Source organism: Pseudorca crassidens, chromosome 10 (genome assembly GCF_039906515.1).
Source record: "Pseudorca crassidens isolate mPseCra1 chromosome 10, mPseCra1.hap1, whole genome shotgun sequence".
In the NCBI taxonomy this organism is placed as follows: domain Eukaryota; kingdom Metazoa; phylum Chordata; class Mammalia; order Artiodactyla; family Delphinidae; genus Pseudorca; species Pseudorca crassidens.
Window position 1 is genome coordinate 60,292,648 of NC_090305.1, and position 25,917 is coordinate 60,318,564.

Below are 25,917 nucleotides of genomic sequence, written 5' to 3' on the forward strand. Positions count from 1 at the left end.
AGCACAGTCTCACTTTACTTCATGACAATGCTCCCGTTCTGCTTTCTTACCTGAGAGACATTACCTCTCCTTTTTCATGTTTTAGAGAATCACAGATTGGAATCTGCCTACCAGAATCACCTAATTCTGAAAGTGTTAGTGGTAAGTAGATCTTTTATATACAAGTCCATTGTACTTTTGAAACTAACACATAGTACTTAATATTTAGGAGTGTAAATACGAAGACTTGATTCTGATTTAAGGTATCAGGTAGTTAATATACTTTGTCCAAGTAGGCAAGGATTGACTAATGTGTGTTTACATGAACGTTCAGCAGCCTTATTACAAATGTGCACATGGTATAAGACTTTAAATGTAGAAATTAGTATTATAGCCAATTTCCAATTATTTAAAAAAACTACTTTATAGACATGTTTCTGTTATTTTCCTTTTGGTGACTTGGGTTTGAATGTTTCATTATTCAACAATCCTTCCAGTTACCCACCTTCTGTTTAGTGATGGAGCATTAAATTACTATTTTTTTAAAATTTTGTCTGAGAAATTTCCAGAGTCCAAGAGGTTCCCAGCATGTTTTGAAGAGTAGGAGGAAAGGGATGGAGGAAAGGCGCTGTGTAACCTGCTTGCTGTTTGTTTAAAGCGCACACGTTATGCCTCTTCCCACCATTATGAGAAATAACAAAGAGGTACCAGCCTGAAATCACCTTGTTTATCTGGAGATTACCTGAGTCGTCTGTAACATAGCTGAGAATCAAGAAAGAGTGCATAAGGAGTCCTCTGACCTATCCACTGGAATTGATTTAACCCAGTCCATGTACTTTTCTCCCAGGCCCTCGCTTAGAAAGAGCCTTTGTTCCAGCTGTAGGAGTCATTCTGAGAAGCTTGTTTATCTCGTTTTTCCATCCTTAAAGGATGAAAAACCACCATTAGGAAGGTGATTAGGTTTCTGGAAGTAGGTAAATTTATAGAGGCAAGAGCCCGGAAGGAAATGGAAAACTCTCATAAATAGGTAATGAGAATTCAACAATTTCAGCAATTTGGACATGAGAAAAGGGGCAAGCGGCCATCCATATCTAAAAAGGCTCCGAAGGCCTCACTCTAGCCGTGTAAAATAATTTATATTCAAAATGTTGGTGCTGAGTCAGCAGGGATGCTCCGTTCCGGGTTCTCTGTGTGAGAAAACAAGCAGGGGAATGTGTAATGCGTTAAAAGCTTCATTCAGAAAGATCCCAATGTGGAGCTTTTGCCCTTAGAGGTAAAACACTCCATTTGTCTTAAAGAATTTAGTTATTTGTTAGACTTGATTATTCTCTGATGGTGCCAGATACAATGTCAGGTGACTGTCTTGTAAAGAGTCTGTTCATCCTCCACTGTGTGTGCTAGGTCTCTCCCTTCCTTTTCAATCTTGTGCGGAGAGCGTTTCTCAGCCTTCCGAGCTTTTGCTTTTCAACTTCTACTCTAACTCAGCACCCCCATCCCTACGCCTACCTCCCCCTACCCTGTGGCCACATTGTGTTACTGCTCATTCTCTCCAGTGACTCCCCCTTCCCTCACTAATGAAGTGCTCATACTGTGCACAGAGCAGTCTTTTGTCTCGGAAAGTGATGCTGCACAGGAGGGGGTAGCCAGCGTGCGGCTGGGGGACAGGAAGGAAACCCATCAGTCCTGGGGGCGATTGCAGGCTCTTGAGCAGGGAAACTACTTGGAGAAATGGCACCTGTTGTGGTGGGATCTCCACCCCACTCCCTGCACCCCTACCCCTGAACCATGTGTCTGGGCAGGGCAGTCTCAGGCCCATGGTGGCAAAGATGCTGCCCGGGCCAGGCTGGTTGTTCTGGCTGATCTCTCTTGCTAGTGCCCCTCGGCTAGCTAGGTGTCTCTCTAGGGGGCGGGGGGATCTCAGGTCCCTTGGCACAGAGAGACTTCCGGGGCTGGACTGCTTGTTGGGGCAGGGCCCTCCTTTCTGGTGCTGCCTGGCCACCCCACCCGGCATCTCTCCGTGGGGCAGGGGAGTGGCAGGGCGGAAGGGAAGGAGAGCACATCCCCTCACAGCTTATTGTTAGTGGGGGTCCTCGTCAGTCTCCCTGTTAGTGCTGCTGGGCTTGCCTGTTGTCAGGACTCCTATTCTGAGCGGGGTGGGCAGGAATGTGTCTCCCTGCTGCCTGGGTTACTAGGTTGGGGGTGGGAGATGCTGGGCCTTGGACACTCTCTTTTGTAAGAAAGTAGTAGGGATGTAAGATGCGCTGGTGCTGTGTTGTTCCTTCAGCCCTGGGGTCCCAAACCTGATCTTTTTCCTCTTAGCACCTTTCAGAGCTCTCCTTTGGTTGCCTCTCGCGATATTTCAAGTTCATAGATGTGCTTAGCGAGGGGGAGTAGGAGAAACACGTCCAAGCCACCTTCTCTGGACCGGAAGTCCCTCATTACGTTTCTTAAATGCGATTTTTATAGTTGTAATGAAGTACTGTGATGCAGTATTAAATATTGCTATCTTTTTTTGTTTTTGCAGTTCAACTTTTTAAATTGCTTTGCCTCACTCTTCTACATTGCCTTTGTCCTGAGGGATATGAAGCTTTTGCGTCAGGTGAGTGTGAAAAACAGAAAGGTATCCATTTTTTAGGTTTTAGAGGTGGTTTCCTATATTCAGGTAATGTAATTGTCTTCCCATTGCTATCTTTATAAATAAAATTATTAAATTTTGTGTACTTCTAAGCCCAGTTCTAAATAAACAACCATTAGCAATTGCACCGTGTATTATACTCAACTGGAAAGAAATTTGTTGAAGCTAACCAGCTTACAAAATAAATCACGTAGAGCACAAAATCAAATATAGAGCTCATATCAAAACTTGTAAAAGCAATTTTAACAGCAAAATGGATTCATTAATTGAACTTCTGTGTGTGTCTCAGGTAATGGTATAACCTTAAATAGTTCTTTCACATTTCTTTTTTTTTTAAATTTAATTTAATTTTATTATTTTTGGCTGCATTGGGTCTTCATTGCTACGTGCGGGCTTTCTCTCGTTGTGGTGAGTGGGGGCTACCCTTCGTTGCAGCACGCGGGCTTCTCATCGCGGTGGCCTCTCGTCGCAGAGCACAGGCTCTAGGTGTGTGGGCTTCAGTAGTTGTAGCACGTGGGCTCAGTAGTTGCGACACTTGGACCCTAGAGTGTGTGGGTTTCAGTAGTTGTGGTGCACGGGCTCAGTAGTTGTGTCTCTCTGGCTCTAGAGCGCAAGCTCAGTAGTTGTGGCGCACGGGCTTAGTTGCTCTGCGGCATGTGGGATCTTCCCAGCCCAGGGATCAAACCTATGCCCCCTGCATTGGCAGGTGGATTCTTTTTTTTGTTTTTTAATAGACTTATTTATTTTATTTATTTATTTTTAGCTGTGTTGGGTCTTCGTTGCCACGCACGGGCTTTCTCTAGTTGCGGCGAGCGGGGGCTACTCTTCGTTGCATTGCATGGGCTTCTCATTGCAGTGGCTTCTCTTGTTGTGGAGCATGGGCTCTAGGCGTGTGGGCTTCAGTAGTTGTGGCACATGGGCTTAGTTGCTCTGTGGCATGTGGGATCTTCCTGGACCAGGGGAGATGGGGTCAAATGGGATCCGTGTCCCCTGCATTGGTAGGCGGATTCTTAACCACTGTGCCACCAGGGAACTCCCACACATTTCATTTTTAAATTAATAAGTTGTTAAACTTTAGAGACCAGCAGATCCTATGCACTGCTGTATTGTTTCTGAAATGTTTAAGAAAGATGACATATTTTGCTGTGTTACCATTTCTGGATCACATGATATTAGTGAATAATAAATTAAATTATTGCCTTCTAATTTCTCTTTTTTATACTTGAGCCAACTACCAGTAAGGGCTCTTCTTTCCTGGTTTTAATATACTGTGATTGTTAGTGAGCAGAATCTCAAAGCCTAGGCTTCTTAATCTTTATATGAGAGCTTGGGATCATTTTTCAAGGAATTTAAAAATTTGTATAACAGAGAAAGTTAAAAGATTTTGTAGTTACGGTTCTAAGAGCTTGCATAAAAGTAAAATTAAATATTGTGTTCTTAGTATTTAAAAAATTCTTTTTGAAAATACTACATTTGAAATCGATAGGTTAGATGTACATACCTTTTCCAATCCCACCATTATTGTATTAGTGGGGTATGACTCCTCATTTCTTATACTTTAGAGAGTCTCCTTTATTTAACAGGGGACAGGGGGTTGGGGGAAGTCCCTTTAAAACATAGAATTTTTTTTTTTTTTTTTAAAACATAGAATTTTAATATCAGCTAAGGTGGTTTGTGATGAAAACACTGATGCCTATCTGGGGAAAGTGGAAATTGACACAGTACCTCTGGAAACTACTTGGGCAACTTTGCCAAGAACGTTAATCCGTCCCTAGTAAATCATCAGAGGTGGGGCGAAGATTCATGTACGTAGGTAAGGGGCAGCATTTATGATAGTCAGGGTTGGGAATAATACTTACATTCAACAACAGTGCATGAGCTAAGTAAAAAAGAATTATTCATGACATGGGAAAGTGCTCACAGTATAGTAAGTGAGAAAAGAAATCTACAAAGCTGTTTATATATAGGATGATTCTACTTTTATTTTTACATATGATTATAAAGAAATATTTAGGGGACTTCCCTGGTGGTGCAGTGGTCAGGAATCCGCCTGCCAATGCAGGGGACACGGGTTCGATCCCCAGTCCGGGAGGATCCCACATGCCACGGAGCAGCTAAGCCCGTGCACCACAACAACTGAGCCTGCGCTCCAGAGCCCGCGAGCCACAACTACTGAAGCCCGCGCGCCTAGAGCCCGTGCTCCGCAGCAAGAGAAGCCACTGCAGCCAGAAGCCCGTGTACTGCAACGAAAAGTAGCCCCCCACTCGCCTGAACTAGAGAGAGCCTGCGCACAGCAACAAAGACCCAGTGCAGACAAAAAATAAATAAATTAATTAAAAAAATATATTTAGAATGTTAGTAGTGGTTCTGACATGGTTGTGGAATTAAGGGTGACTGTTTTTCTATCTTTTAAGTTTTTCTACAGTGAGGGAGGATATATTAATTTTATAATAATAAGTTGTGGCTAAACTTTATTCAAAGTTGGTGACATCATTTAGACTCACATGTTGCAGCCAGGATGAGATAATAAAAAACACAATTTCAAGTTAATTTGTTCTCCTACCGACTCATAACCAGTTTTTTATTATAATCTTATTTGTATTATAATATTTTTGTATTTTAGTCTGTCTTTCCTGTGAAAGAAAACAATAAATTAGAAACATCATTCTAACACCTAGCTTTTCCAATACTAGTTTTTATAACATAATAGTATACTATTTGTTGAAGATTCTTTTTTTTAACTGCATAATTATACACATGCTTTGGTTTTGTTAAGCCACGTCTCCAAGTATCACTTATGTGCTTCTCTTTAGAGCTTGGCTACTCTCCTGATTACCTCCCAGATCTTTAACCAAATTGTAGAATCTCTTCTTCCTTACTGGCTCCAAAAGAAGCAGCATGTGAAGGTAAAGAAGAAGGTGCAGGCTTTAAAGGCAGACATCGATGCTACGTTATATGAACAGGTGGTTCTGGAAAAGGAAATGGGAACTTACTTGGTAAGTTTGAATATTGCGGAGTTAAACATTGATTGAAAGTGAGTAACAGTCATGTCCAGACTGTATACAACAGATAAGTAACCACTCATTGTCTCAGGTGTGACTATTTTGTAAGTGCTTTCCAGCCAGTTTCCTTACCATGAACTACTTTAAAGTTAAAAAGATGGAACTGTGTATCAAAATGCTGCTATCTTGAACCGGAAGTTATGCCTAACATCCAAAGGGTGAGTCCAGTGAATTTCGAGACTACTCTGCTGAGGGTGGTGGGAATGTTTCATAGACGGCAGAGCAAGGGAGAGGTGAGGTGGCTGTGGAGCCATTGTTTGCTCTGGACACTTTAAACTCAAAGAAAAAAATTGAAGCCCATCGTTAAAAATGGAATGCCAATCTGAAGATTAATTTATAATATAGTTTAAATTACTTAGTGCTGTAGTAAATATAAAATAGTTCTTTTAAGACAGAGAATTTCCGAATTATTTTTAGGAACTCCAAGTAGGTCATTGGAGGTTCTTAAACCTAAACATGTATTCAGCAAATGTTTACTGAGCTCTGCCTACATTCAGTATATCTCTTTTGAGGGGGTCAGGTGTTGGGGTCATGTTTGCTTTAGGTCATTGTTTCTTATATCCTGTCCCTTCCTTCTGGGTGTGCTATTCTTCTTAGTGAAATAGATCCTTTAGTGAGGGTCCATTATTGTTAAACTTTACTAGTCTTGGTTTTCATCACAAATGAATGAGTCTCCTGATGACTGAATTTCTTGGCTGACTTTCATAGTTTTTCTTGTATGCCTAAGAATTTTAGTTTGTATGTTTATCTTGAGCAGTTTATTCTCTCTCTCTCTCTCCCTGCTTGCTTCTCTGTCTTATTTTTGCAGTCCCCCCTGCCCCACCCCCTAGTTCAGAACCAGGAGTTTGTAGCCCAGAGCTGGCATCCCATCTTGTGGTGATGGTGGAGATTCTGCAGAGCCAGCAGGTAGCATGCTGTTGACCCAAGCTGTAGTTCCAGGGCAGCAGCTGTGGCTTTTTTCAGGCCCCTTCAAGGGTAGGGGCCACTGTTCTCACCCGTGGTTTTGCTCAAACAACCTGCTTCCAGATACACGCTAGAGGAGTGGTGTGCCTTTGGTTCCCCTGCCTGAAGGATTCAGATCCTGGCCACCGTGCCCAGCCTGTGGACGGAAGCCTGGCCAGGCTTCTGATTACTGTCTTGCACTTTGTTCCGTTTCTCGCTTGGGCGGCTGATTTTTTTGTTTTTGAGTGATGATATTCTTTTGATTAAAATAAACATATATGCACTAGCATTTTCTATTATTGCTGTGTTTGGGGGAGAAGATGATTCAGGGTATAAACTTACAGCATATCTCGACCAGCAGCACTGTTTATACATGAAGTATCAGAGAAACACACACGCAGGCAGTTAAGAGTTAAAGAAAACAGCACTTGGGCGCAACGTGCAGCCGCCTTGCCTGCGTTGGTCGAGTGCTGGCCTACTGTGGGTTACAAGTCAGTCTAATTCACATAGTGTCAGAAGCCTTTCCTCCCAAAATAAGTATTTTGGGCCATATTTATTTTTTCCCTTCATTTTCTCACAGAAACTAAACCACCATTCTTTCCCCCGAGTTCTTTATTCCATCCCCTCTCTCATTGCCCCAGGCCCACCTGGAGCTCCCGGGTTTCCTGATTCCCCCTTCTCCCCTTCCTGTTTCAAAGCAAGCAAACCTCTCACGTCCTCTGCTATTTTTGTCCTGTCTCTTTCCTGCCCCTGCCAATTTCTTGAAATAATTCTTCTCCATATTGTCATCTCTACATCCCTCTTCTCTACCCGCTCTCAACTCTTCTTTATCTCTGAATCGTTTGGGCAGACAGCATCGTCCCCTAAAGTGACCAGAGCCAAGCTCGCAGTCTTCTCCAGACCAGTTCCTCCCCCTTTCCTCAGGCTCAGCGAATGGTACACAGTAATACAGACAATATGCCCTTCACAAAGCTGTTTTAATTCATCTAAGAACTGTATGCTGACAAAATCTTACATCTTACCTTTTTGATATTTCATGATATCCGATAATACGTTTATAAAGGAAGGTAAGGCAGGCACTGCTTTTCTCACGTTAATAATAGGCAGTTGAAGCTCTGTGTTATTTTCTTTAATTTATTAATTTTATTTATTTATATTTTGCTGTGTTGGGTCTTCATTGCTGTGCACGGGCTTTCTCTAGTTGCGGTGAGCAGGGCCTACTGTTCGTTGTGGTACGCGGGCTTCTCATTGCGGTGGCTTCTCTTGTTGTGGAGCACGGGCTCTAGGTGTGCGGGCTCAGCAGTTGTGGCTCGCGGGCTCTAGAGCACAGGCTCAGTAGTTGTGGCTCACAGGCTTAGTCGCTCCATGGCATGTGGGATCTTCCCGGACCAGGGCTCGAACCCGTGTCCCCTGCGTTGGCAGGCGTGTTCTTAACTACTACGCCACCAGGGAAGTCCAAAGCTCTGTGTTATTAATCACCTGGTGACTAAATCAGAAACAAGATTCAAGACTTTGCTTTTCTCTTCAGTCTATTATTCAGCATGGGCTCTCTGATATGAAGTTAAGGAAATAGTATATTAATTTCTCTCACAGGCCCTGGGTCTGTGTGTGAATGCTGGGGTTAACAGTGAGTGTCTCTCCTTAGTAACTTAACTTGCTTGCGGGGCCCCGCGTTATCTGACTGTTTTTCCCTCCTCATCTCCTACAAGTTCCTCCTTTACTCTCTTCGTGGAAATGACATCAGGTATGTTCTATTTCAACTCTCCCCATATATTTGGAAAGGGGGAGATGCTTTGGGGGCACATTTGTTCTAGATCATTGTTTGCTATGCACTCATCCTTCCCTCCGGGTATATTTTTCTCCTCACTGAAGCTAATGAGCTTAAAATTGTATTTTCTGTAATCTCATCCTGAGTGCTATATATGAATCTAAAACAATGTTGCCAAGCTTTGGGGAAAAGCAGTTTGAGACTTAAAAACCTTGATTCTAAAAAGTCATACTTGCTTACTTACTGTAGAAAACTTGGAAAACGTAGAACAGAGTATAAAGAAAAAGACATTCTCCATAATGTCTCCACCAGGGGTGATCCACTGGGGTCTCCCGACCCTGTTTCTCCAGCCACAGGGCCAGGGCTGTATAGCCCCTCTGATCTCACTGTGCGCTGCTGTTCCGTTCCTGGGAACAGTTCATGTGCAACTGCATAGCTGTGTGAGGCTGAATTTTCATGATCAGTATTCCAACTAGAGCAGCATGTTGCCACACAGCAAATGAGCTGACCTCTAGTGAGCTAGACATTGACGAGGTTTGCCAAAAACGTAATTGAGCGCCACTCACCGCACTAGACGTTTTTTGTTTTGGAAAACATAATGATTTTTCAAACAATATTTTATTAATGTTAATATGCTTTTTATTATTGAAATGAATCAATGAGACATATTTTTTAAGTTCTGAGTTTTAATTTCTAACACAGTAAATAACACTAGGTATAATAACTCCCATGAACAAAAAGTCTTCGGTGCCCTCAGTGATTTTAAAGAGTTCAGGGCTTTGGAGACCTGAAAGTTTGCAGATCTAGAATAATTCCCACTCGTTTTTGTTTTTCAGAGCATTAGCTTCCGTGAAGTGGATTTGTCCCATTTGTTACTCCCTGAGATTCAAGTTCAGCAGTTTTGGAGGTATACCTCCATTGTACCCCATCAGGACGCATTGATGGCAGGTTGACCCTTGTGTGGGGCTGCCTTGTTAGATCAAGTGATTGACTGGGTGGCAGTTTGCAAAGGTTCTTTTTCACTTTGTGTTGAATAGGTTATCTGTGGTAGATTCTTTGAGACTATCCTATTCCGTATAAATGGTAGCTCTTTATAAATAGTTTCTAATCGTTTGTTGCTGGCATATAGGAATGTTGTTGGTTTTTGTATTTTTTATCCAGAAACTGCTGAATTCTCCTATTTTTTTGGATTTTATTAGGTTTTCTATGTAGACAGTTATTTCACCTACAAATGAATAATGGCTAGGGATTTCCCTGGTGGTCCAGTGGTTAAGACTCTGTGCTTCCACTGCACGGATTCAATCCCTGGTCGGAGAACTAAGATCTTGCATGCTGCGTGATGTGGCCAAAAAAGGCTATTTTTTTTTTTTTTTTGCAGTATGCGGGCCTCTCACTGTTGTGGCCTCTCCCGTTGTGGAGCACAGCCTCCGGACGCACAGGCTCAGCGGCCATGGCTCACGGGCCCAGCCACTCTGCGGCATGTGGGATCCTCCCGGACCGGGGCACAAACCCGTGTCCCCTGCAACGGCAGGCGGACTCTCAACCACTGAGCCACCAGGGAAGCCCCAAAAAAGGCTATTTTTTAATTTTTATTTTATTGAAGTATAGTTGATCTATAATGTTGTGTTAATTTCTGCTGTATAGCAAAGTGATTCAGTTATATATATATATTTTTTCATATTCTTTTCCATTATGGTTTATCACAGGGTATTGAATATAGTTCCCTATGCCACACAGTAAGACCTTCTTTATCCATCCTATATGTAATAGTTTGCGTCTGCTAATCCCAAACTCTCAGTCCTTCCCTTCCCCACCCACCTCACTAATGGCCATTTTGTTCCTTCCTGCAGTCCTTATACTTTTTATTATTTATTTATTTGGCTCACTAATATGTTCAGTACAATTTGGACAGAAGTAGTTATAACAGGAATCTTTATCTTGTTCCTGATTTTTTTTTTTCTAACCGTTGAGTATTATGTTTGTTCCGTGTTTTTGGTAGGTGACTTTTTATCAGTTTAAGAATGTTTTTTTTCCTCTTCCTTATTTGGGAAGAGTTTTTATTGTGGATGACGTTGAATTTTATCAAAAATTATTGTTTTTTGCTTCTGTTGCGATCATCATTTTATCTCCTTTAATATTTTCATTTATATTTGTAAGTTTCCTAATGGAACACCATGTTTGCATTTAAATGATTAACTTCACTTGTTCAGTATTTTTTATCTACATTGTTATGTTGAATATGCTAATATTTTGTTTAGGGTTTGTGCCATTTGCTAGTAATTTTCCTTTCTCAGTCACTGGGATAGGGTCCCTGTGTTATTTATCGTGCAAAACTCTGTTGCTAATGCAGAGCCTGGCATTCAGCGGGTGCTCAGTGTAATGCTGCATAAAGAACAGTTTTAGGAAAAGAGCAGCCCAGCCCCTGCTGTCTGTGTGCTGCATGTTGCCCTCTTCCTGTACTTTATCCTCCTCACATACTCATCATGCGGAACTCTGAGACGTGATGTTTCTCCAGGGATGGTGCGAGGGGCCAGTGGGATGGATCCCCTGGAGCCTGAAACTTTGTGTTCGTACATTCTTAGAATCATCTTAGTAAGTTGGTGTTTTCTAACTTGCAGCTATTGGGGTAGATTGTCTTGTTTAATGTGTTTTTTAGTATGTGATTGTTTACTTTGTTAAAATTGCATTTTTTTTTCCTTCTTGCTGTTGGATTACGTCCCTGGTTTGCTGAATTGACTGACCCCAAAGTGCTCAGAAGTGTGAAAGTACTGATAGAATTACCATGTAAATTCTACACTCTGAACCCGCTTGTGAGATGGGAACACAGAATGGGGGGGAGGGGCTCCCTGGGTGCTGGATGCTAAAAAGGCCAGGAAGACCTTTGCGTGGCTTCTGGAGGCTGCACCTGCTACATCTGAGAGAAACTGTCTACACATCTCTGCAGAGGCTCACCCTTTTATTTCATGAGCTGAAACAACACAATTTTGAAAGCTGAGCATAGGCTATCAGGATTTCTTAAGATCGAATTGGGGTAAAAATGGCTTGATTGCTAAGAGTTTCACTGTTGATTTCTTCACTCTTCAGAGAAGTAAATCGATGCCATATTGCTGGGCATATTTAAAAATCACATCCGTATGCTGCAGCACACATAAGGACATTCTTTCTGGAGCCAAATGCAACCAAAGAGTTGTTTAGAAACTGCTCACCACTGAACCCCCAGCTGAGCGTCAACCTGCCAGCTCCCAAAGCACATGTGTTTGGCATTGCTCTTTGGCAGGCCTTGCAAACAGCCAGTGAAGCTCACTCAAAACCCCTGGGTTCACACTTCATCCAAATACCCAGAGCATCTGGAAGAAGCACTTCCTGCCATCCCCAGTACTCTGTAATTATGTTTGAGTGTTTTCTATTTTAGTAAAATATAAAATAAAAAAGGAAACCAACTAGAAGTAGAATCTGACTTAAACTAAAGCTCTCAGCTACTGAGCCTAATATGCCTATCTCGGTGCAAGACTGACTCTGAGATGCAGTAATGCTAATTATAATTATTAATTTAAAATATTCATGTTGCTTTAAAATATGATGATGAATAGTCTTCTTAAACTGAAACTGTTGTTGCATGTGCACTGGCTGATCATGAGAGCGCCTGAGGATGCTGGAAGTGGGTGCCTGTGGCTCCCTCACCCAATCACTGCACCACATAGAGTGCTGCCCAGCCCCTCTTGGATCAGGATGTGAGCAGCAGGCCGTTGGGTCCAGTCAAGGAGTTACTCAGGTGACAAGTCACAGTCACCAATGACCAGGCATCCCATTTCAATGCAGGCGCCTTTTTCCAGTTATTAAAGATCACGAAGGAACTCACCTCTTACCGTTTATATCTCTTACCTACAAATCAAGGGTATGTAATGACTTTTGCTCCTTTCTTCCTTTGGACTAAACCTTTTAAAGCACATCAGAAAGGTTTTTAAATATAGTTTCAGAGGGATTTCGTCATGCTTTCCTGGTTTCCCCCTTTTCTTCCGTGGACTCCTTTTTCTTTTTTGCCTCTTTGATGTGTCTGCTACTTCCACTAGGGCTATTCTGGGGAGCTTCCTTGTTACTAACAGCTTTTTTTTTTTAACTTCTTTAAAAAGTTGAGGTAATAATTCACATACCATAAAATTAACCATTTAAAAATGTACAATTTAGAGGTTTTTAGTAAATTCACAAGGTGGTACAATCATCACCACTATCTAATTCCAGAACATTTTCATCATCGACCCCCAAACTCCCCATACCCATTAGCAGTAACATCTTCCCCTAGTCTGGCAATCACTAATCTACATTCTGTGGATTTACCTGTTCTCTGCATTTCATATAAATGAAATCATATAATAGGTGGCCTTTTGTGTCCGGCTTCTTTCTCTAAGCATAATGCTTTTAACGTTCATTCACGCTGTACCATGTGCCAGTACCCCATTCCTTTTTTTGTGGTTGAATAATATTCCATTGTATGGATACACTACGTATTGTGTATCCATTAATCAGCTGGTAGACATTTGGATTGTTTCCACTTTTTGGCTATTATGAATAATGCTATTGTGAACATTTTTGTACAAATTTTTGTATGAACACATGTTGCCATATGCTAGGTCGTATGTTAACTCAACGTTTAACTTTAAGGAACTGCCAGACTATTTTCAAAAGTGGTGGTGATTCTATATTCCAACTAGCCACGAGTGGGGTCCCATTTTTTCCCACAGCCTCACTTTTTTTTTTTTTTAAATGATAGCTATCCTAGTAGGTGTAAAGTAGTATTTCATTGTGGGTTTACTTTGGATTTTCCTAATGCCTAAATATATTGTTCATCTTTTCATGTGACTTTTGGCCATTTGTATCTCTTCTTTGGGGAAATATATATTCACATTCTTTGCCCATTTTTAAATTGGGTCATCTGCCCTTTTGTTATTGAGTTGCAAGAGTTCTTCATGTGTTCTGAATATAAATTTCTTATCAGATGTATGATTTGCAAATATTTCTTCCCATTCTGTTGTTTATCTTTTTACTTTCTTAATGGTGTCCTTTGATCCACAAAAGTTTTAAATTTTGGTGACGTCCAATTTCTCTCTTTTTTGTAACTTGTGCCTTTGGTGTCGTGTCTGAGAAACCATTGCTTAATCCAAGGTCAGGAAGATTTACTACTCTATGATTTGTTGAGTGCTTTTATCATGAAAGGGTGTTGTACTTTGTTTTTCCTGTGTCTATTGAGATGATTAAATATATTTATACATGCATACAAGTATACCAATAAAACTGTTAATGTGGTGTATCACATTGACTAATATTTATATGTTGAACCAATCTTACAATCCTGGGGTAAATCCCACTTGATCACAGTGTAAAATCCTTTTACTCTGCTGCTGGGTCCACCTTGCTAGTATTTTGTTGAGGATTTTTATATCTTTATTCAGGGATGTTGGTCTGTATTTTTCTTGTGAAGTCTTTGGTTTTGCTATTGAGGTTGTACTGGCTACACAGAATGAGTTGGGAAGTGTTTCTTCCTCTTGTTCTTTTTGGAAGACTTTGAAGAATTAGTATTAATTCTTCTTCTAGTGTTTGAGAGAATTCACAGGTGGACTGTCTGGGCCTGGGTTTTTCTTTGTGCAAAGTTTTTGATTGCTAACTCAATCTTTTTACTTGTTTTAGGTCTGTTTAGATGTTCTGTTTCTTCTCGAGTCACTTTTGATAGTTTGTGTCATTCTAAGAATTTACCCATTTCATCAAGGTTATTTAATGTTATTTTTGGCATATAATTGTTGTCATGTCCCAGGTCTCGAGTGAGTCCCTGGGGCAGGCTGCCAAGTAAGGGTCCTTGGCTTCACACAGGAAAGAATTCAAGAGGGAGCCATAGTAAACTGAAAGCAGGTTTATTTAGAGAGATATACACGCCATAGACAGGAGTGTAGGCTGTCTCAGAAGGCAAGAGCAGCCCTGAGTTGTGGTGATGGTTAGTTTTCATGGGCTGGGAAGTTTCATGGGCTAATGAGTGGGAGGAATGTTGTAGCTATCTTGGAGAAGCAGCAGGGATTTCCAGGAGTTGGGGCACTGCCCACTTTTTGGCCTTTTATGGGCGGCCTTGGAACTGTCATGGCACCTGTGGGCGTGTTGTTTAGCATATGCTAATGCATTACAGTGAGTGTATAATGAGGCTCAAGGTCTACGGAAGTTGACTTTTCCACCATCTTGGGCCTAGTAGGTTCTAACCAGTTTTTGTCGTATCCTGCTCTTAATGGTTGTATCAGTCTTTTAATGGTTTCACCCTGCCCCTTCCTTTCTGTCTCAAATTGTTCATAATTCTTCTTACTTATAATTCTTCCCCTTCCCCTTACTGACTTAAAGGTCAATAGTAATGTCCCTTCTTTCATTCCTGATTTTAGTAATTTGAGTCTTTCTTTGTTTCTTGCACAGTTTAGGTAACGGTTTGTCATTTTTCGTTGATCTCAATCATTTCAAAAAACCGAATTCTGGTTTTATTGCTCTTCTTTGTTTTTCTATTCTCTATTTTATTTATTTCACTCTAATCTTTATTATTTATTTCCTTCTGCTTGCTTTAGGTTTAGATTACTCTTCTTTTTCCGGTTTCTTAAGATGAAAATTTCAGTTTTTTTAAGATCTTTCTTCTTTTTTAACAAAGGCATTTACAGCCATAAATTTCCCTGTGAGCACTGCTTTCACTGTATCTTATTAAGTTTTGGTATGTTTCATTCACCTCAAAGTATTTACTAATTTTTCTTGTGATTTCTTCTTTAACTCATTGTTTTTTTTAGGAGTGTGTTGCTCAATTTTCACATAGTATGTGAATTTCTGAAATTTCCTTCGTTAATTGATTTCCAGTTTTATTCCATTGTGGTCAGAGAAGATACTTTGTATGATTTTTAAGCCTTTTAAATTTGTTGAGAAGTGTTTTATGGCCTAACATGTTATCTATCCTGGAAAATGTTCCATGTACACTTGAGAAGAATGAGTGTTCTGCTCTTGGATTGAGTGTTTTATACATGTCTTTTAGGTCTTTGTTATTGTGTTAGGGCATGCCTTCAATACTAAGCCAGGAAGTTTAAAATTCTGCCCTAGCGTTCACTTTCTGCTTTTGCAGAGCTTCAGGGTTAGTCAGAGGTGAGATCTTAGACCTTTCTCAGATCTTTCCTAAGCTTATGTGTGATCTTCTGCATGTGCCTCATCTTCTCAATTCCCAGTAAAATGTGGGAGCTTTGCAAACCCCCTGTGGATATCTCATTCTTCAGCCTTTTCTTTTGGGCTCCCTGGCTAGTCTGTTGTTTGCCCCAGCTGCTACCCTTTACCTCAAGCAGACTGATGTTAAAGCATTCAATTAACATCCCTGGGGGAGGAGCCTTTAGCGCTGGGAAGACTCTGTGCAGTTAAATAGAGACAAGCCTTTTGAGTGGGGTCTTCTAGAGCCAGGTCAGATAATGATGTCCCTTTGGGAATGAGGCTTTCAAAGATCTGTGTCCCCACTCTCCTCGCTCTGGCACAGGAACGCATGCTATTATTTTTCGAGGCTGCTGCAGAACTCGGGAGCAGGATATGAAACTAGAGTAAGTTAAAATGCCACAAGGTTGAGCTGTTATTCTTGACTAAATTCTGCCCCGAATGCTGCAAGCCTTTAGTTAATTTCCAGAGTACTGAAAAAGTTGCTTTTGACAAATTTTGTCATTTGTTGTTTGCTTTTATGGAGATGTAAACTTCTGGAGGTTCTTACTCTGCCAGTTTCGCTGGCATCACCACCATCAGTTTTTTAATGGAGGGTCAGGGGCTGAGATGCTGGGGTACCCATGATGTGAAGGGACCATCATGTAAGATTTCTAATGATCCTGGATCATTTTACTTGGTCAAGAGCAAACTTCTTTAGCTTTGCTGTTATTTACCTTAGGGGGAGAAAGGTAATAATCCAGTGATTCGACATGATATGAGCAGCTAAATCATTTTTTTATTCTGCATTTCAGAGACTTTAATATAAAATTGTCTTTGAATTTAAGTAAATTCTGTTGTTGAGAAGAAGGAATTGGGAGAAACTCTGAGTTTTTTTTTTTGGTTAGATGCTCATGCCTTGCATAGTATTGCAAAAGACTGTTCTTATTAAGTGATATTAAAACAATGCCTGTTTTCTTCTTTTTTACATTTTCAGGGCACCTTTGATGATTACTTGGAGTTATTCCTGCAGTTTGGTTATGTGAGCCTTTTCTCCTGTGTTTACCCACTGGCAGCTGCCTTCGCCGTGCTAAATAATCTCACTGAAGTTAATTCAGACGCCTTAAAAATGTGCAGGGTCTTCAAACGCCCATTCTCAGAACCTTCAGCCAGTATTGGTGTATGGCAGGTAATTATCTGATAAAAAATTATTTCTTTAAAAACAAAATGAGGTATTGTGATTAAAAGAAAAAAGCTCTATGGAGAGATTTGGGAAAACTGGATTTTATCCTTGCCATGCCACAAACTAGCTGTGTAACTTCAGGTGGTCATTAACTTTCTCCGGGCCATGCTTTTCTTGTTTTTAAAGTTGGGGGCGGGGCTGAGCTACAATCTCCATGACTCCTTTCAGCTGTGAAACTTTGACAGTTTTCTTGGAGAGTAGTCAGCTGGGCCTCAGCCACTGGTACTAATGAGGCCCTCCCCACTGCAGTGTCAGTAGAAATCACTGACACTGGACTTCTACTGGGGAGCCTGGACTTCCACTCCTACCTGGCAGTAATGAGATTCCCTTTCAGATCCCTGCTAGGGTGGTCTCAGAGGAAGCCCAGTGGAGAGTCAAGACTTTTAATACCATCCAAGAGGCCACATGAGTGCACAAAGGAGGGACTTGTACCCCTCCATCAAAGGAGGTATTAGTGGTAGTCTAGTGGGAAGCCAGAACTCTTGCCCCTCTCCAGCAATAATGACCCCACTCCCCACCTTGGGTGTCAGTGGTGTCCAGGTGGAGAACCTGGACTTCTGCCTCTACCTGCTAGTGACAAGATATTGTCCCCTGCTGGAGTGGTATCAGAGGAACCAACTAAAACAAAAGGTTATACAAAATCTGGAGTCTTATAACACCTAAAGTATCAAGGTTTTTATTAAAAAATCACTCATTATACCAAGAACCAGGATGATACCAAACTGAATGAAAAAAATGGCAATCAGCAGATGCCACCACCAGGATGACACACACGTGTTGGAAATACTGGACAAAGATCTTAAAGCAGTCACGATAAGAATGCTTCAACAAGCAATTACAAACACACCTACGACAGATGAAAAAATAGAATTAGAACGTCTCAGCAAAGAAATAGACACAAAGGAGAATCAAATGGACATTTTAGAAGTTGAAAATATAATAAACAAAAAGCTCAGTGAATGGGTGCAATAGCAGAATGGAAGGGATAGAGGAAAGAAGCAGGAGCTGGAAAATAGAAAAATAGAAATTACCTGATCTGAACGACAGAGAGAAAATAGACTGAAGAAGTAAATATAGCCTCAGAGACCTGTGTGACTATAACAACAACAACAAAATCTAACATTCCTGTTATTGGAGTCCAAGAAGGAAAGGAGAAAGAAGGAAGGGCTGAAAAGGCACTTGAAGTAATAATGGCCAAAACTTTTCAAACTTGGCAAGAGACCTAAAACTATAGGTTCAAGAAGCCAAGTGAACCCCAAACAAAGAAGTTCATGCCGAAACACATCATAATTAAACATCTGAAAACTAAAGACAAGGAAAAATATTCTTGAAAGCACTGAGAGAAATGACCTCTTACCTATAGGGGAAAAACAATTAGAATGACAGCCAGTTTCTCATCAGAAAGCATGAAGGCCAGAAGAAAGTGGCACAGTATTTTCCAAGGCTAAAAAATACTGTCAATACAGAATCCTATATTCAGAGAAAATATCCTTTGGGAAGGAAGGGGAAATCAAGACACTCTCAAATGAAGGAAAAGTAAGAGAATTTTTTGCTAGCAGACCTATCCTAAAAGAATGACTAAAAGTTCTGTAAACTGAGGAAATGATAAAGGGACAATGTCAGGAAGCAAAAACATGGTAAACAAAAACACAAGTAAAAACAATATATTTTCCTTTTACTCCTGAGTCTTTAGAGTTATGTTTGACAGTTGAAACCAAAAAATACAGCACTATTTAATGGTTCTAAGTATATGTAGGAAAAATATTATGACAATTATATTATAAATGGGGAGTGGTAAAGGAAGGTAAGATTTCTGTATTTTACTCAAACTAAATGATACAAGTAGACTGAATGTATACATATATATACACACACATATAAAATATAGTATATATATTTGTGTGTGTATGTCTATATATAGAACAACCTCTAAAAAGCTATATTGTTTAAAAGATACACTCAAAAACATAGTTAAATCAAAATGTAGTAAAAAAAAATTGAGGTAACCTACAGTAAGACAAGGAGAAGAAAACAGAGAAATGAAAACACAGAAAATGAAGAAATGGCAGACTTAAGTCGATATTTTGATTAACTGTAGAGGGTCTAAAGACATGAGTTAAAGACAAAGATTGACATAATGGATTAAAATGCATAACTCAACTATATGCCATCTACAAGAAACCCAATTTAAACATGATTAAGCAGGTTGAAAGTAAAAGGATAGAAAAAATATATGTGGAAAAATTAATTGTAAGGAAGCAGGAGTGGCTATATTAATATCATATAGAGTAGACTTCTGAGCAAAGAAACTTACCAGAAAGGAACATTCTTTGATGATAAAAGGGTCAAATTATCAAGACGATGTAGAAATCTTATATATTCAGCAAACAACAAGGTTGTAAAATATGTGAACTAAAAACATAGAACTAAAAGGAGAAATAGATAAATCCACAATTACAGTTAGAGACTTCAACATCCGTTTCTCAACAATTGACAGAATGCTGGATAAAAAATCATCAAGGTTATTGATGAACTCAACAACACCATCAAATTATGAATCTAATCCATATTATAGAACATTCTACTCAACAGTAGAATATACTGTCACCTTCAACTTGATAAGGAGCATCTATTTAAAAAAACTTAAAGCTAACGCCATACTTATTAGTGAAAGATTGAATGCTTTCTTTCTAAGATTAAGAACAATGCAAGAATGTCCACCGGCACTACTTTTACTGAATATAGTACTAGAAATTCTAACTAGCATAGTAAGGCCAATGATATCTCCAATTTACCCACTAGCTGACCACAGGTACATGAGCAAGCCCAGTCAAGGTCAGCTAGACCAGAAAAATTGCATAGGTGAGCACAGCCTAAATTGTCTACCTGCAGAATCATGAGCTAAGTAAATGGTTGTTGTTTTAAGCCAGAGAGTTTGGGATGGTTTGTTACACAGCAATAGCTAACTAATGTAGGAAGACTCAGTATTCTAAATATATCAGTTCTCCATTAATTTACAAATTAATTAATCTACAAATGAGCTTATAAATGTAGCACTATCCTAATGGAAGTTTTTCTTTTAACTAGGGAAACTTATTGTCAAGTTCACAGGGAAAAATAAATGAAATAGAATAGCAAGAAAACTCTAAAGAATAAGGGCAGGGACACTCCTTCCTACATATTAAAGCTTGTTATATAACCTCAGTTGTTAAAGTAGTGTAGTGCTGGTGCATCATTAGACAATCAAACCAATGGAGCAGGATTAAAAGTTCAGAAATTCAGTATATGATATAGGTGAAATGTCAGTTCAGTGGAGAAAATTATTGACCGTCCACCAATAGTTTTGGGATAATTAAGTCTCCAAAGTGTGTGTGTCAAGCGGTAGTTTGCTCTTCAGAAGTTAAGAGGAAAAACGGCAAGACACAGAATGGGAGAAAATGTTGACAATACATTTGTCTGCCAAAGAATTTGTATTCAGATTATATGAAGGACTCACCAACTCAATAATAATGCAATTAAATGAAAACATGGACAAAATATTTGAAGAAATGCTTCACTAAAGAATATATACAAATGGCCAATGAGCTCATGAAAATATTTAGAATTAGCTACCAGGGAAATGCACATGAAAACCACAATGCAATAGCACTGTATACCTGTTTTAAAATTAAGAAGAGATGATGCCAAGTGTTGGCAGTGAGGTATATAATAACTGGAACTCTCATACATTGCTGATAAGGATGTACTATAATGGTCACAAAACTAGAATGCAGTTTGTAAAAAAAGTTCAACATATAGCTACCATGCCACCCAGCACTTCTGCTCTTAGAAATCCAGGGGAAATGAAAGAATATGTCCATACAAAGACTGCACAGGAGTGTCCATAGTAACTTTATTCACAGTAGTCCAAAACTGGAAACAACCCAGCTTGCTGTCAATAGGTAAATGGGTAAAAAAAATAATTATGGTATATTCATAAAATGGAGCACTACTCGGCAGTAAAAAAGGAATAAATTACTGATAACATACAACGTTAAAATCTGTATGCTGCTAAACCAAGATGGTGGAGGAGTAGGAGAACTTGGAGTTCATCTCTTTTCACAAATGCATCACAAATACATCTACAGATGGAAGGATTCTCACAGAACACTGGCTGAACACTAGCAGAAGACCTTGGACACTAGAAAGGACAAGAAAGATCCCCACATAACTGGGTAGGACAAAAGAAAGAAGGGAAAAAGAAGAGGAGAGGAAGCAGGATGGGATCTGCGCACTTGGGGAGGAGCTGAAGCAGAGGAGAGGTTCCTGTATCTGGAGAAGCCCCCTCACCGACGAGGAAATTAGTTGGGACAGAAGGGGATCATCTGAGGCTCTCAGAGGAGCATGAAACGGCTGGTCTGTGGCAGGCAGAACAGAGTAAGATCTACACAGATTGTCCGTGCCACAGCCCTGTGCATCCCAGACTGGGACGTGAGTCCACCAGTGCACACGGGGGCTGAGAGCTGGAACGTGGGGATTGGAGAACAAACCCAGGGGGAGGACTGCTGTTGGCTGCGAGGAGACAGCCAGAGGGGATGGGAGAGAGGTAATCCACAACTGGGAATGCTTGTGGAGGAAACCCAGACTGCCATAGAAGCAAGGCGCCACTGTTAAGTGACGCGCAGGGGGTGGAACCACCATTGAAGCCTCTCTCTCCCCATGCGCTGGCCCCCTGCCCCGCCAAGTGCTAGGAAAAGCCCCCACCAGAGCGGACCTTCTCATGCCTGCTGCCAGGTGCTAGGAAAAGACCCCACCAGGGCTGACCTTCTTGAACCAGCTGCCAGGTGCTAGGAAAGGCTCCCACTAGGGCCAGATCTCTCACACCCATGGCTGCCAGCTTTCCCATACACTTGTCGCCGGCAGGGCCCCTGCAAACCAGGCAGCTGTGCCACCTCCACGTCCTGTCCTCACCGGGGCAGACATGAGTGCTCCAGGGCGGTCTCAGGAGCAGACCCCTGTGGATGGCCCATGTGCAGAGGTGGGGCTAAAACCACAGATGAGCCCCAGGGGCGGGGCGACTAAGGAAGAGGAACAAAAACCTTTCCATGCAGCTGCACAAACCGCAGATTAAATCCCTGCAATTGGCTTGGTAAACCCTGTGTCTGGAATATCTGAATGGACGAGTGTTCCCATAACTGAAATCAGTCTAGCTCTAGTTGCTGTGGACTTTGGGGACTAGTACGCATGGGAGTTGGGCCAGGTCAGAGTCTGAGCTGCCCCCACAGTGCCCACAGAGGGACCAGAGACTGACTTAGGGGTTTTGGAGGGCCTCCTGGGGAGGTGAAGGTTGGCTGTGACTCACGGTGGGGAGAAGGACACTGACAGCTGAGACCCCAGGAAAATATAATTATTACTCTTTTTTTATGTTTTGTTCCTTTCTTCTGTTTTTTAAATTTGTTTTTACTTTTTATTTAGTGTAAAAATTTTTAAATATATTTTTAATTCTTTTATATTTCTATTTCTGTGTTACTTTTTTGCTGTTCTGTTTTTTCCTTGTTTTTTTTCTTTCCTTTGTTCTATTTGTTCTTATCTTTTTTATAATTTTTTTTCTCATTTTTGTGTCCTGTTTTCTTTGCTTTTTCCTTCAGTTTGCATTCTGCTTTTTGTCACTAATATATAGTGACAAAAAAACAGATCAGTGTTTGCTTGGGGCCAGGTATAAAGTGAGGGGTGGTTTGCTTGGGGCCAGGAATCTTCTGGCGAAAATGGAAATATCCTATTTGTGATGGTGGTTTCACTGGTAAATACACTTATCAAAAGTTAATGAAGTGTATACCATAAATGAGTACAATTTATTTTATGTAAATCGTAACTCAGTATAGGTGATATTTAAAAACCCAAAAGCTTAGTTAGAAATGTATTAAAAATGCAGGAAGCCAGACACTGTCATGTGCTGCCAATGGGAAAGTGAACTGGTCAACCCTGGGGAGTTCAGCTTGGTCTTATCTATCAAAATTATGAACACAGTGGCACCTTTGACTCAACTAGTCCACTTTCAGGAACTTATCCCGCTTCCACACTTCTTAAATGACATGTTTGCAAGTTTACTAGTTGTAGCATTATTTGTAATAGCAAGCAATAAGGAAATGGTTAAATTAACCTTGGTACATTGATGCAATGAAATACTTAAGCAGTTGTGACTTCAGTCTTTCGTTGCGACTTAAGAATGAGGGAGATCTTTGAGTACTGACACGGAATATCCTCCAAGACATTTTAAGTGACAAAAGCAAGGGGCTTGACAATGTGTATTATGCTGAGAAAAGAGTAAGAAAGTATATGTTCAGGTTTGCTTATGTTTACTTGCATACAGTGTCTGGAAAGATACATAAGAAATTAATAATAGTGATTATCTTATGGGGAGAACAGGAGGTGACGAGGGGGAGAAAGGGGACAAGGAGACTCTTCCCTATACACTGATAACATTTTATTTTTGAACTAATTTATAATAAATCAATAAATAGAAATTTAAAGCTATTTTAAGGTAAAGTCCTGAGTAGATTTTTTGTAAAGAAAACTGGAAAAATAAGATTACACAAAGGATTTCTAAAATATTATAAGATGGTAGATATTCTTCCTGGGACAAGATTTTATTAAGTTTGGATCCAATCGTGTTTTGTTTTGCTTCTATATTTCTAATAGTTAATTGTATTTCTTAGAATTAGACATTGTTATTAAGTAGTGATCACCAAGTGCTGTACATAAAAAGAAAGAAAGAAAGAGACAAAGAGGGAAAGAAAAGAAAGAACGATGGTCACAATGTTTCCATAGTCCATACTCAGTAATACACACCAGTTTCCTTCATGGGACCCTGGTTCAATCTACTTAGTAGGTCTCAGTGGGGCCTGGCATCTGTATTTTTCTGAAGTCCTACAGGTGATTCGGTAAATGCCGCTAGGAAGGGATCATTATCGCTGGTGCCTTGGGTATGGCTGAACCAGATGTGGTATGTGGTCTGTCAAAGTAGAAGGACAGTTTCACGAAATGAATTCTATTTGAAATCATACCTAACTGTTTTTGAATGTGAAACATTCTCTCTGGCGGCCCTAGTTTAGATTCCCTTTAGCTATGCATAGAGTCAAGTAACTTTAATAGTGTATTTTTCTTGGATGTGTTCCCAATTCAGGTCCCTGGCCACCTCCATTTGGGAAGATAGAACATACTGTTTGGGATATTCAACCCAAAAGTAACTGAAATACCTCTAACAGTATGGCTTTTTTGAGCTAACGAAAATCATGGCATTATAGAGAAAAAGTTGTACATGTCCTTGGAATGTTTAGAACTAAGGAAAGACTTTAGATAATACGAAAAAGGATGAGGAAATATGGAAGCAGTCCTTATGGTCTTTAATTTCACATTTTCTTTTTCTTTCAGTTGGCTTTTGAAACAATGAGTGTTATATCTGTGGTCACTAACTGTGCTCTGATTGGAATGTCACCACAAGTGAATGCACTCTTTCCAGAGTCAAAAGCCGACCTCATTTTGATCGTAGTAGCAGTGGAGGTAAGTGAACATTTAGACCTGTTTTAAATAGTCTCTACATCAGATGCCTGTGTTATTCTAAGGCAGTGATGTCCCTGGCTGTCAGTGATGGGCAGTTTAGCGACATGCATTTACTGGTAAGAAAGCAAAGTGGCTCAGGTAATAGGAACACATGAGGATCCAGGCTGTCCATTCCTGGTTATTGACTACTACAAAAAAGTCACCGTGGTGCTAACAGGACTGATTTTTCCAGCCTTTGTGCTGTCCTGTCTAGCGTTGGGGACATAAATCCTATTTGAAATAGAATTCTATAGATTTAATGGGGTTTTTTTCAGTCTGTTTGAGGGTGAGGGAATCTGTCACTTCCACTTTCTAAAGCAGATAAATCCTAAGAAATGCTTTTTGATCATGACTTAAGTCTTATTTGCAATAGGTGTGGGATTCATTGCAAAACACTCTGAAACTCCAAAATGTAACGTGTAGGAAGACTCATAATTTCACGTACCAAGTACAAGTAGGCTGTCTGTGTACTTTTTAGATATTTGTCTTGTTTATCATGTTTCTGAATACAGATTACCGTAACATCTTGAAAATTAAGCACTAACCAGTTTGCAAATGGAAGAATTTGCAGGAATTTTTTGTTGCTAGTGATTATAGTTGTCAGGAATATTGTGATCTTTCATTTTTAGATACTAAAAAAATAGAGCAGTAGTGGAGATTTATCAAAGTAGAATTTAGTAGGATCATAGAGCAGTGATTCTGGACTTAGGGCTGACCGTAAGAAATGGAATTGTGAACTTGTACATTTCTAATGGTGGCTAAAGAAATATATTCTCCTTTGCTCTGTTTGCTCTTTTAGTGTATTTGATAGGAATCTGTGTTCATGATAGAAGCTGTACGTAGAGTATGCAGTTTGGAGAATGATTTTAGACAGCAGCAACTAGGAAGGGAAAGAATGGCTTTGCAGATAAAAGTAGGTCTGTTTTGAATTTTGTGAGTTGAACAGGATTTTGGAGAGCGATTTGCAAGCCAATTTATTACCTGTGGCAGTAAGAGAACAAAACAGAGGTACCTTAGACAGGGGATGGCCAGCTGGCCAGGCTCACAGTGCATCTTCTTGATTTATTAAGATATGGCCCTTAACTTCGCAGATCTTGGAAGTTGTCTTTGCCAGCACATCCAGAGCTAATAAGGCTTTGTGGCTGACTTACACTTAATCATGAGACTCACAGGGGACTGACCAGAATACCAGGTAGTTAATCTACCATAAGGAGACTTTTCCAGTGCTTATAACCGTAGGTGTTAAAGTAGAAGTGGAGGGTTTCCTTGGTGGTGCAGTGGTTAAGAATCCGCCTGCCAGTGCAGGGGACACCGGTTTGAGCCCTGGTCCGGGAAGATCCCACATGCCGTGGAGCAGCTAAGCCTGTGCGCCACAACTACTGAGCCTGTGCTTTAGAGCCCGCAAGCCACAATTACTGAGCCTGTGCTTTAGAGCCTGCACGCCACAGCTACTGAAGCCCATGCGCCTAGAGCCTGTGCTCCGCAACAAGAGAAGCCATCGCAATGAGAAGCCCACACACTGCAACGA

At 40.5% G+C, this 25,917-nt stretch overlaps 1 protein-coding gene across 3 annotated transcripts in view; it reads left to right on the forward strand.

Moving 5' to 3' along the window:
- ANO10 (anoctamin 10) overlaps positions 1 to 25,917 on the forward strand; it is a 223,956-nt gene that overhangs the window by 32,729 nt on the left and 165,310 nt on the right. For 2 of the 3 annotated variants that reach the window (XM_067753884.1, XM_067753885.1), the window contains exons 7-11: positions 86 to 141; positions 2,504 to 2,578; positions 5,428 to 5,610; positions 16,566 to 16,757; positions 24,222 to 24,350. In XM_067753884.1, the coding sequence (XP_067609985.1) occupies positions 86 to 141; positions 2,504 to 2,578; positions 5,428 to 5,610; positions 16,566 to 16,757; positions 24,222 to 24,350 (635 nt within the window). The remainder of the gene's footprint in view (positions 1 to 85; positions 142 to 2,503; positions 2,579 to 5,427; positions 5,611 to 16,565; positions 16,758 to 24,221; positions 24,351 to 25,917) is intronic. The other variant, XM_067753886.1, reaches the window with a different exon arrangement.